This window comes from Pelobates fuscus, chromosome 11 (genome assembly GCF_036172605.1).
Source record: "Pelobates fuscus isolate aPelFus1 chromosome 11, aPelFus1.pri, whole genome shotgun sequence".
NCBI lineage: Eukaryota > Metazoa > Chordata > Amphibia > Anura > Pelobatidae > Pelobates > Pelobates fuscus.
This window is the reverse complement of record NC_086327.1, coordinates 104,880,526-104,893,961: the sequence shown is the minus strand read 5'-3', so window position 1 is coordinate 104,893,961 and position 13,436 is coordinate 104,880,526. Positions and strand designations below refer to the sequence as shown.

Genomic DNA, 13,436 nt, shown 5'->3' with positions numbered 1-13,436 from the left:
AAATATTTCAAAATTGTGTTACGTGGTTGGTTTCTCTAAAGTGGTAATAACGATCAAAGCCAGCTATGTATTACATTGCTGATTTTCATCGTCTTTGTTTTTCTATTTCATCTGTATTTAATTTACGTGAATATAAAGATTGTAAAAAATAAAAAAAAATTATATATTAATATCATTTTTTTATATATCATGTATTTTATATATTTTAATATTTTGAGAGAATAAAATATTTCAAAAGCTGATCCAAAAATATTAAATCAAGGCATATTTTTGAGAAATCTGTGTTTTATATCTGTAAAACAGCACCTTTAACCCCTTAAGGACACATGACATGTGTGACATGTCATGATTCCCTTTTATTCCAGAAGTTTGGTCCTTAAGGGGTTAAGATAGGACCATTCATAATAATACTTAGTTTATTCCAAATTTTCATGAAATCCCTCACATCCCACCTTCTTCTCTACATAGTACCACTTATATAGACAAAATTATTAAAATATAACATTTAATAGGTTCAATTAAAATTCGAAGTGACTGAAAGACACGGGAACACAGGGGGAAAAACAAAAATTGTGTAGAGAATCCGCTGTCTACAATTGCTATATAGACGAAAGAATGTGAGTGGGAAAGCCACTAGGATTATAAATAGAAACATACTGCTAGATAGCCATATCGGAGATATGTTGTAACAAAAAATTATGTTAAAAAAATAATAACAATGAAATCAGGTCCCAGAATAGAAAGTGCAACACAGAAACAACGTAGCAATCTACAACGATAACCAGTGCAGCTACCACATATCTCGTTTATAGCAAGTGAAAATTGTACTAGATGGATCTCAAAGGCGGGGGGATATCACCTAAATGACTAGAAAAATAAGCATCTAGAACACGGGACAATATTCCTCTAGCAGCAGTATATAAATTAGCAAAAGCGAATATACTACGAGAGTATAGATAGAGCAATGTTAGAATAAGTAGGTAGATTACAGACGGAGCATAGGATACCTTGTAAAATGATTAACGATATAAGGTAGAGCGGAACTAAGGTATAAGTTAGCTATAAGTAATCATTAAGTCTGTGCTTTCGAGGGCACCTAAATGTCTGCTAAGAGCAGGCTTCCTCAAACTCCGGCCCTCCAGATGTTGCAGAACTACAACTCCCATAATTCTATGAATGAAATAGGCTAAGAATCATGGGAGTTGTAGTTCAGCAACATCTGGAGGGCCGGAGTTTGAGGGAGCCTGGCTAAGAGCACACCTACCGTTTATACCACCCAATACCTATTAGTTTTATGTGAGACCCTAAATCTGTGCCTTCAAGGGCACCTAATGAACTGTCAAAATAGAAAATAGAAAATTGGCTAAAGCCTAATAGCTGCTATCTATACAGAAAAGTAAAGTTAGCACACCCTTTCCCTGCTGGCCTCCATGATCACATTTCTGAGATAGGATGAATACAAATTGTCAAATAATATCGATATAGAGCGGCAGTGTCTGTCAGCAGGGTAGGGGTTAGACTATAAATCCATGTTTGTTACTCTTTGTTCATAATGTTTTTTTCATGCTTACTGTACACAATTGTTTCCATGTGTGTCTATCATTTCTTGAATTCTGTGCAATAAACAAGGAAATACAAGGAAAAAGAAAACATGGCAAAAGATTGTCTATGGAAGACGCAAATGCAGGAAGATAGCAATAGGATAGTACCATTAAAGAAAAGGTGGTTTATATTTTATCTATACTAGATATCTTGTAGCAGATAAAACCTTCATTACTGATGGCTGGTTGGCTCTGTGGAATTGACGAGTGACTATTCCAGCCCTGTTTATATAGACAGTGTAAGTGTGTGGGCTACTGAGGTTTTCATGCTTGGGTAAGAGGGAAAAATTCACCCCTGGCTCTATTGGCTATTTAAATATGCACGCAGATGTTGTTTGAAACACTTGGTTTGTAATGTGTGTAAACAGATTGTAAGTCTCTTCTAAAAACAGAGATGGGAAGACTCTGGCAAGTGAGTTGATGCAGATATCTGGCTGAGAGTCTGGAGCAGGCATAGGCAACCTTCGGCACTGCAGCTGTTTTGGACTACACCTCCCATGATGCTTTGCCAGCATTATGGGTGTAAGAGCATTATGGGGGATGTAGTCCACGACAGCTGGAGTGCCGAAGGTTGCCTATCCCTGGTCTAGAGAGTTGTCATCCACAGCAGCTGAATTTACCTGGGGATTTGTATCCAGGTGTCCACCCACCTATCTAAATAAGTAGAAAATTTCTTTAAATCATTACACCAGCAGCAGCAGCCTGAACCAAGGTAATTTACACCAAAATCAGATCCTACCTTTGCATACCTCAGCAGAAATTGATATTTGTCAGACCTGGTATCCTTTTTTTAATCTATAATTATCCATTTTTTTTCACTTATGCCTACTGTGATATAGCTTCTGTTCTCCGATCTAGTACCACCCAATCTGCTTCCTAGCCGCTTGCAGAGACCCTGAACACTTCTTCCCCAGTCATCGAAGCTTGACTGGGGTCGCTCAGGAGCTGCTCCCCTTACCTGTCTTAAAAAAGCCATCTCTTGACCTGTCTTCCCTTTTCATCTACCATCCTATATCACTGCTCTCTTTTTTCTCTAACCTTCTAGAACAACTTGTCTATACCCGGCTTTCTATCTCAATTTTAGGTCAAAACCACATTCCAGACAAATGTTTTATCTACCTATTTTTCCAGCACTGTACTGAGACTACTCTGATTAAAGTAACATATGACCTAATCACAGCTAAATCCAAAGGCCACTACTCTATACTAATTCTTCTTGACCTTTCTTCTGCTTTTTGGTCATGGCCACCTTCTTCAAGCTCTTCAGTGACACTGTCCTCTCTTGGTTCTCCTCCAATCTCGACCAACGTTCACTTAGTGTCTCCTTTCATAATGACAACTCCTCATCTCATCCTGTCTCGGTTGGAGTCCCCCAAATCTCTGTTCTTGGTCCCCTTTTGTTTTCTATTTATACTGCCTCTCTTAAGAAAATGATTAATTCCTTTCGATTCCGCTACCACCTGCAAGCTGATGACACCCAGATATATCTCTCCTCTCCTGATCTCTTTCCCACTGTCCTAGAACAGATGCCTTTCTTGTCCCTCTTTACATTGGCTTCCTGTACCCTGTAGGATTCAATTTAAAATACTAACCCTTACCTATAAAGCTCTAAACATCTCTAGCTCCTGTTACATTTCTTCACTAATTTTTAGGTATGTCCCTTCTCGACCTCTCTCTATGCCGGTGCTCACATCCTTAGTTCTAACTCGCGCTTGCAAGACTTCTCGTGGGTGGCTCCTTTCTTTTGAAACAGCCTACCTGCACCCGTCCGACTCTTCCTTGGTCTTCAATCATTTAACCCCTTAAGGACCAAACTTCTGGAATAAAAGGGAATCATGACATGTCACACATGTCATGTGTCCTTAAGGGGTTAAGATGTCCCTCAAAACCCATCTCTTCAGAAACGCTTATGACCTCCTAGCTTAAATTCTATTTCACAAACCTGTCTCTTGCTCTGTCTTAAAAGGCCCACACTCAACTCTCACCTTCCAGTTCTGCTACTTTCCCACCTTGTCATTTGGTTGCTATCCCCTACGATGCCCCTCCTATTGTGTTTTCATACACCACCTCCTCTAGACTGTAAGTTAGTTTGAGCAAGGTCCTCATCAACCTATTGTTCCTATAACATTCTGATTTATTGTCTGATAGTTATTGTCTGATTTATTGTAGAATTCCCCCTTTATAATACAGTAAAACGCTGCTGAATAATTTGGCACTATATAAATGACAAAATTAATAATATTATTACATAAGTTGCATAAGCCTGATCTTGGCCCTTTTTATGTTTTACTAAGAAGAAATCATTGTTCATTTCTTTATTATTACAAATAAAATAGACTTTTTACAAGCACAGAAGTCATGCCCAATAGCCATTTTCCTTATTGCAGTGTTTTATTGCATCCTGTTTGAAGTGTCTCCGGCAAATTCCATAACACACCCTAATTTCACTAATGGGGAAAGCACACATTTGCAATAATCAGCTCCCTCGAACCTCAACATACTTTAACCCCTCCCAGCCTGGGGAGACAACTAAAGATTTTTTGGCATTGATGTAGAGACTATATTTGGAAGAGTATACTGCATGTTTCTTAAGCCTGAGTGATAGTATGCCAGTTTGCTAATGCTGTAATGATGAAGTACTCATAACCATTCTAACAATGAACTTTCAAAAACAGTGGTTCTGGAGTCTATAACCTGTCTCTGTCTATATTCTTAGCATTGTAAAATTGTCTTTTCATGGAAATGGCAGTGTTTACATTGCATTCTGGTAACACATCTAGTAGCAGTCTCTCAGACGACCACTAGAGGTGTTTCCTGTGTCAGTGCACAATGTGCATTACCTACATTCAGCATCTCCACGCTCTGCATGGAGGCGCTGAACATTCCCTGTAGAGATGCATTGATTGGCGCAGCATGGCATTTTGCTGCGCATGCACAATAGCCTTAAAAATATTTTTTATGGGAAAGCATTGGATTGGCTGAGATCATCAAAAGTGATGATCTCAGAAATGGAGGCAAGGCCAGCCACAGAGAGTGGTGTGGGAGAAAAGATGAGTAAAATCACCTTTAACCTCTGGAGAGAGGGGGTCCAGAGACCTAATTCTGCGTTCTAGCACTATAGTGTCAGGAATACATATATATATATATATATATATATATATATATATATATATATATATATATATTAGTGCTTCTCATCTTTTTCCCTCTATTGTTTACATCTTCTCACTTGATGTGGGAAACAAATGGTGTGAAAATTCTCCTATCACTGTCCTGAAAAATATGCCCATAATATTTTGCAATACACTATATTTTACAGTGGGCAATGGCATCATTGCCTGAAATAAAAAAAAGTTTCCAAGTGACTCGATTTGTACGCACCTAATTATTGTGCTGGGCACAAGTCTACTTCTGTTGACTTTTGTCCAAGCCAAACGTATAGAGAATCATGGGGGAAATGCTTGGCAATCGCCACATTCCACCAATCAAATTCTTCATAAAGAGAGGCATGGGGGACATGCTTGGTAATCACCACATTCCACCAATCAAATTCTTCATATAGAGAAGCATGGGGGAAATGCTTGGGAATCACCTCATTCAACCAATCAAATTCTTCATAAAGAGAAGCATGGGGGAAATGCTTGTGAATCACCACATTCCAGCAATCAAATTCTTCATATAGATAAGCATGAGGGAAATGCTTGGGAATCACCACATTCCACCAATCAAATTCTTCATCTAGAGAAGCATGAGGGACATGCTTGGGAATCACCACATTCCACCAATCAACTTCTTTTTATAGAGAAACACTAAGTAAATGCATTTGACACCATCATACTGTGCATGTTGAGGCAGAACATGAAGCCTCTGTACAACGAGGAAGTGCCTCTAGTGCCTAAACTACTAAATGTATGATTTAAGCAAAATGTGAGCATTGATGTTTTTCAGAAAAGACATTGCCAGACAAATCACACAGCATCTAATGCACTACATTACATTAATATGAAGTGGTTGTGGCAGAATTTGCCACCTATTTCGTGTGTTGCCCCCTCATTTTGTATGTTTTACCCTTTTTCCATTTGGGAGTACTTCATATGAACAATATCCATTAGTCTCCTGAACGAGGACCACCCCTGTACCCCATTAGAACATGTACACCAGCAACTTAGTGAGAAACCGCAAGGTAAGTAATTAATGAATGCTACCCCCGGGCGGCCGCCATTTTGTATAACCTAACACACGTGGTAAACATAAGAATGACGGCCATCTTGTCTCCCGAATGTGGGCAGCAGTACTTGGTCGTCGAGTGCCTGGAACTATTTTCAGCTAGGTACTCGCATGAATGCCGGTAAAACTTAGACCGCTACCCGTTCTATTTCCCGACCACCTATACAAGCGATGTTCGGGAGATATGTACTACCGAACAGGGGGATCATTTTTATCCTAAAATGAAGAGATTCCCTTGCTTGGTGTTCGCACAGGAACTCCATGAACAGAAAATGACCAGGACACCTATTCTCCTGGAACTATTTTGGGCTAGCATCTCATGTCTGGCCGGTAAAACCTTTACCTCGATGGCATTCCCGTTTCACCAAACTGACCTGAAGGACCTTTGGATATGTTAGACTGGGGCTATCCGGGGATGTACTTTTTGTGGGGTTCCTGAGTATGGTGGGGACACTTTTGGTGTACTGTATTTTTGTATGGATTTTCTGTACCTGAGAGATAATTGGATTAGAGTTTTTTTCTCACGCAATTATCTCTCAGGCACAGAGGATCTTGAGATTAAAACCCCTGTTTTATTGTATTGTAAACCCCATGTAGGAGTCTGGGCATAAAAGTCATGCGTGACGAAATAAACCTCAGTTGACTCCCAGAACTGTGTGTCATCCAGTTACTGGGGGAACGGGCTATACCTACTAAACAGTGCTTCCCTTCCAGCTTCAGAGGACTACAGCAGAGATATTCAGTCTCAGCATTGCAGCTCCACTACAGTGGTTTTGGTACTTACAGTGTCTCTTTTAATGACACCTAATGACAATTGTTTAACAACTTTTTATAACACGTGTTTTGTAGATATCATCTTAGTCAGAACTTCGTTTACATACAGTTCTGCGAGAAGAGGCAAAGAGTCTTGCAGTTGTCCAATAACGTGCTATGTAGTACCACAGTCCAGCTACTGTATTGTTGTGACATAAAACCCATTCTCGCATTCAAACTTGCTTTCAAAATGACAAACACATTCATAAGTTTATATCACCAGACCTTTCATTTATTGATTGATTGACCTTATTGATCAATCGGTTTCCTTTGAGTTGAATTATTCTCATATCTCTTATATTGTGATTTTCCACCACAAAAGCTCTTCCTAACTGCCATGTCAATTGCTTTCTGTTCATTGTGTAATGGTGGACATGAAGTAAATCACATGGTGTGAGATACAGAGGACAGAGGAATAGCTAAAGGACCCACAAGATCATCTCTTTGTTTGGCATAGGACCATTGCCTGAGCCCAAAGTGTGTACGCATGCTTTGCATGTTTTTTTAATTGACATAGAATTAATCAGTTTACATGGAATGATTTAAGAATCTCTTCATATTTTCTTTATGTCTTCAGTTGAGGGTTCTAGGTAATGACAAGTGGCATCCTTTCGATTACTGCCTGTGACTTGTACTCCAGAAGTTGTTCTGGAATAAGTTACGTTTTTACGTGTGCCAGACATGGATAGAATTGGCCGAGAATAAGTAGGATACATTGTGGCGGAAGTAACCTCGCCACTGACTTTTGGAGGAGCCTGTTTTCCAGCCTCCTGCCCTGTGACTTTGGCCCCTGTAATAAACTGTTGGTGAAGCGGCACTTCAAACTACCAAAGCGGTTTGAATCGGCCCATCGAACTGAGTTATTACAGGGGCCATAGTCACAGGGCAGGAGGCTGGCAAACAGGCTCCGCCGAAAAGCCAGTGGCAAGGTTACTTTCTCTACATACATGTTTAGACTTTAGTGTGGATTTGCAATTTCAGATGGGAAGTTAAGATTTGGTAGATTCTCAAATAGACAGAATCGGAAGTTATTATACACGGTATATGCTAATCATCAACAGTAGGCATTCAAAACAGGGCAGAGGTAAGAAGAACTTTACTTAGATTAAAGATAATACAAATAACTCATAATGATTTCTTCTGAAAGGGTGGTGGGACAAGAGGTTACCTTTTGCATTTCTGGAAACTGTCTATGAATTCTCATCACTGTCTTCAGCAAAATCAGTAACCATAATCCACAGGCTTCCTGACATATTAACTGAAGCTAACTGAAACATTTTACTTTTTCACACTGCAAGCAAACGTAGTAGAATGATTGTATGGATAATATGGTCCGGCTCAAAGTTTTCGTAAGTACGATTTGGGATCCCTGACATCCCACTCCTCCTACAATTGAAACCTTGTCTTGGGATAGGTATTGATGTTCCAATGGACGTCCTTTTCTTTCTCACTTGCCTACCTCTTGGTTGTGACCTTTAATTAACCCTTACCCTTTCTTTCGTCTTCTTTTAGTTATTGCTACTTGTATTGGGGAGGCATCTTTCTGTACCATTTGATTTTGCATTTCAGAATTATAAGCATATTCAACCCTTAAAAGACCAAATGTTATACTTTGATATCACCACAATATGGTCCATAAAATATTATTGCTGCATGGAATGTCCTACTTAGTAAGCAGCATTAATAATGCTATCTGGCCCTCGGTCCTTTGTTGATTTGGTAATTCTATTTTTAAAAAGAACTCTTAAAGCAAAAATTGTTATGATGGGATAGATTTTCATTGGTCCTTCGAGGGGTTACATGAAGGAATGTATTAATGGTTTCCACCAGGGGTTCTCAATCTAGTTCTTAAAAATTACAAGCTGATTAATTAATTAATTAATCACAAAATTCTGGATCATGGTTCATTCTGGAGTCTAAATGCATAATTCATGACATTAAATAGTCCCAAGATTTGATGGTGGTGGTGGGTCCTATAGGGAGGAATTTAAGATTGGTACTCTTGCCTACTTGTGTTGAGATATGTTGCTCACCAGTCGCCCTACTTTGCTCATGTGCAGAATACTGTAAAAAAAAAAAAAGTGGTTAAAAAAAAGTGCCCACCCGATAATTACTGCAAAATGTTTCTCTGTAGGAAACAAAATGTTGTTCTGTTCGAATGTTATTACAAAACAAAGTGAAATTAATTTAAGTGGAGTGAACGTTATTTGCTGAAGTTCCATCCATGGTAGTTAAGATAACATTAAAATTCTGTTTTAAAAATACATGTAGATATATAACTCTTTGTGGGGCAGCTAGTCCATATTTATTTGTTCATAAGCAAACAGAGACAGGACAACCTTTTGATCTAGATTTCATATGATTGGAGAAAGAAAAGCTACAATATGTAAATCAATCCCGCTAGCCCATAGAGTAAATAACCAGCCCCCTATTGTGCTAACACTATGTGCTATAGTCAAGTATTTCCTCTCTGATGCTGTTTTCATTAACAGGTTTTATATATCCAGAAGCCAATTCATTATTTTACTCGTTGCCACAGACACTTCATTTCTCGTAGGACCTGAGATAGCTTTTCTTGCTGTCTATGTACCTCCTTGGCAGACTCCAAGTGTTACAGGATGCAAAAAAGGCATATTAGACAGGCACACAGTATTTGGAATGCTGAAGTCAGGTAGAATCGAAGCCCATTAACTACAGCTGTGAAGAAAGAAGCTCGGAAGTGGCTAAAAAAAAAAAAAAAAAAAAATTATACTTTGAATTCCAATATGTTAAATTTAACAAATGTACAACACGTTTTATGCAATTTGCCAAGAAAAGCTGAACGCAGATACTCAGAGTCACTTTTAATTGCTCTCTGGAGCCGGTGTAATAGTTTATAGACATGTTTTTATTGTTAATCAGTTCAACTCCAATAAACAAATCCAGTAGAACTCAAATGCTAAAACTTATATAGCATATATATACACACACATATATCCCAACTTCTGCCAAGGTGTATTTTTCCACTATTTCGCTGTTGGGGGTGGGAGTATATACAAATGACAGGGAATTGGACAACTAACTCTAAACTGTGTATTTTTGTTGGCGATGGGGACTTGGTCAGACCATTGATGGGTTTGGTACGCTATCAAGGCATGTCCACTAAACATGATAGAAACACCTCGGGTATTGCCATTGACTTCATTTCCATATTGTATCTCACATTACATATTGTTTTGGTGAAATACAGAAGATGAGGTGAGATGTGTCCTGTCCAACCCACAAGCCTTCCAGCTCTAACACCATCTTACTAAACAGGCTTACGCTAATTTAATAGACACTTCATGGTCCAGTGATCAATGTGCCTTTTAAAAATCAGAAGCAAACCTACTTACCCTGCTATTATGTAGCAAAACTGGATTTCTATTTAGTTTAGCTTTTATTTCATACAGAAGAATACAAATAAAGTGAGCAGATCATTAGAGCAATCTATATTTAGTCCCTCCCAATACTGTCAGAAAACCTACTTCTTTCTACTGCTGCACACTACTTGCTGTGGATTTATGGAACCTGATATCTTGGGGCGATTCCAGACAGTTGTCTGTTTGTTTCGGACCCACCTGATCTTCTGATTGTTTGCATTTATAGTATACGTGTGGATATCACAAGTGCTACTTTTCTGACTTGATTGCTCCCCGCAAACCCAGAACCAATCAAGTACAGAGGACTTTCTGGCTGATCCGAGCCCTTTGGGGTATCCATTATGATGTTTTGCTCTATTCCTGTTTTGCTGTTTTTATTTTATCCAGCTTACCTGACTGCGTTTTGCTTTTCCTGCCCTTCTATACCTGATCTGTCCTGTTTGCCTTCTTCTCTTACTATCTAATCTGTGTACCAGTCCCTGTCTTGTCTTACTACTCAACACATGTACCTGTCCCTGACTTGCATTCTGCCTGATTTTGTATACTAGTCCCTGGCTTGTCTAACTTCCCATCCCATATACTAGTCCCTGGCTTGCCTAACTTCCCGTCCCATGTACCAGTCCCTGGCTTGCCTAACTTCCCGTCCCATGTACCAGTCCCTGGCTTGTCTAACTTCCCGTCCCATGTACCAGTCCCTGGCTTGTCTAACTTCCTGTTCCATGTACCAGTCCCTGGCTTGTCTAACTTCCTGTCCCATGTACCAGTCCCTGGGCTTGTCTAACTTCCTGTTCCATGTACCAGTCCCTGGCTTGTCTAACTTTCCGTCCCATGTACCAGTCCCTGGCTTGTCTAACTTCCCGTCCCATGTACCAGTCCCTGGGCTTGTCTAACTTCCTGTTCCATGTACCAGTCCCTGGCTTGTCTAATTCCCCATCCCATGTACCTGTCCCTGGCTTGTCTAACTTCCCGTCCCATGTACCAGTCCCTGGCTTGTCTAACGTCCCGTCCCATGTACCAGTCCCTGGTGTGTCTAACTTCCCATCCCATGTATCAGTCCCTGGCATGTCTAACTTCCCGTCCCATGTACCAGTCCCTGGCTTGTCTAACGTCCCGTCCCATGTACCAGTCCCTGGTGTGTCTAACTTCCCATCCCATGTATCAGTCCCTGGCATGTCTAACTTCCCGTCCCATGTACCAGTCCCTGGATTGTCTAACTCCCCATCCCATGTACCAGTCCCTGGCTTGTCTAATGTCCTGTCCCATGTACTAGTCCCTGGCTTGTCTAACTCCCTTCCCATGTACCAGTCCCTGGCTTGTCTAATTTTCTGTCCCGTATACCAGTCTCTTGCTTGTTTGCCTGTCCTTTGCCTGTGTCTGGTATTGTGTGTTTTATTTTTTGTTCCACTTCTAGCCTGTAGTCTTTTTCTCAGTCTAGTCCTGTTACTTCCTAGTTCCTACTTTACTCTTCTACCCCTCTGTCTTTGCCTTTGTTAGGTCGCTGCCTCTCACCTTGCTGAGGAACCTCTAGCCAACCCTGACACATACATATGTATATGTATATATATGTAAATTTGAAATTCACTTTGAATGTACGTTATTTCACTCTGACAACTTTAGTAATTAAATTAACAAATTACCCTATATTAAGGTAGATAAGGAGCAAAATACTACATTATATTTGTCCAATTCCAATACAGCTACATTAAACAAATAGCTGTGTAAAAATGTTAATTCACTTTGAAATTACAACATGATTTCAAATTTTTGTGAATATGTCTGATAGTAAAACAGAGAAATCAATTAAATTAAGCCAACTCTTCTTCAAATGTAAATTCACAGTTGTATACATTTGACAAGGTACCCTAACCATCACCAATAAATTAATCCACAAATGTTTTTATTTGCACTCCATTATAAATATTGGGTTTAAACTAGGTAGTCAAGTAGAAAATAAACTTGAGATTTTTCTTAAAGGAACTCTCCAAGCACCATAACCGCTACATAATTGCTATAGTGGTTATGGTGTCAGGAATACTTTGGCACCCTTAATGTAAGGAGTCAAAATCGTTGCTTATGGTTTGACTTCTTTCATGATGTCCACTGGGCACTTGTCCCTGCCTCTCTTCAGCTAAAAGCTACCAATGGCTGAGAGCGATCAGCAGTGTTCCTTTAACAATTTCAGATTAGATGTACATAACATTAGAGTTACTCTACATCTCTTTTTTTGTATAGATGGAGCCTGGGACCAGTATAGCATGTTTGCTTTTCTAATAGTCCTCTTTGAGTCTGACTTATTCTGAAGCAAGTATCATGTGACTGCGTGATCACATGACCATAAGACCATACAGAAAGTGTGTCACTGAGGTGGCTCCGGCATGGATATTACAACACGATATTCAAATCTTTATGATTAATTCATTGCATTGTTATGGGTCTACTTTGAAACACGTGATGCGTAATATAAACCTCTGTTAAAAGAAATTAAGGTTTAAAACGGGGGGTGGTGGGGGAAACATGTAATTGCACCTTTTTTTTTTTAAATCTAAAATGTGCAAATCTTGTCTCGATAATTCCAAACAAAGCAAAATCTAAACAAATATTTTTTTTCCATCTAACTACAGCTTTCAGAATCTCCTGATCCTGAAATTGCAGACCCTCGTAAAACCTGGATGAGGTTCATACACAGAACGGAGGATGGGGCAAACGCCAAAAAGAAATGTAAAGGAAAGGACAAAAAATTAGTAAGTTGCAACCTATATTATCTGTGGATATTTCTCCAAAATCCTATCTTAAATGATTCAATATGACCTGCAGATTTTTGTATATTTATATTTTGTCTCTTTAAATATAATTACCATACACTCTCCTATTTCAGTATTGGATTGTGGAATAACAGTGTGTGTGTATATATATATTTATGTCTTCCGGAATGAGTCATGATATTTCTATTTCAAGTTACCACTAATATAACTAAAATACTAGTTTGATTTTTACAGGCATAATCCAGAAATAGCATAATGTGTCGAAATACCAAATCTTATTTATTAGATCATAGATTAAACATGTAAAATAAAATAAGCATTTATTATGAACTAAATAAAGATACAAAATGGAGACAAGGTTTTGCAGAGAGCTGTGCATATTTGGAATTATTTGAAATTTTTTTAGATTTTAGATTTTAAAAAAATAGCCGGGGAGAGCCACCCTCCTAAAATCAACGATAATACCAAAACGCCTACCGTATATCTACTACAAGTCTTACGATACTGCTTTCACGTTCAGTTGAAAAAAAACCTAAATCAACTATTTCTCAGGAAACAAACGCCCACGAATAGCAATGCATAAACTATCTCAACCAAGATTTAATCTGGATTTAAATATCCAAAATATAAAG

At 38.9% G+C, this 13,436-nt stretch overlaps 1 protein-coding gene across 1 annotated transcript in view; it reads left to right on the top strand.

Moving 5' to 3' along the window:
* C1QTNF12 (C1q and TNF related 12) overlaps window positions 1–13,436 on the top strand; it is an 84,317-nt gene that overhangs the window by 33,526 nt on the left and 37,355 nt on the right. The window contains exon 2 of the mRNA XM_063435765.1: window positions 12,664–12,783. Within this exon, the coding sequence (XP_063291835.1) occupies window positions 12,664–12,783 (120 nt within the window). The remainder of the gene's footprint in view (window positions 1–12,663; window positions 12,784–13,436) is intronic.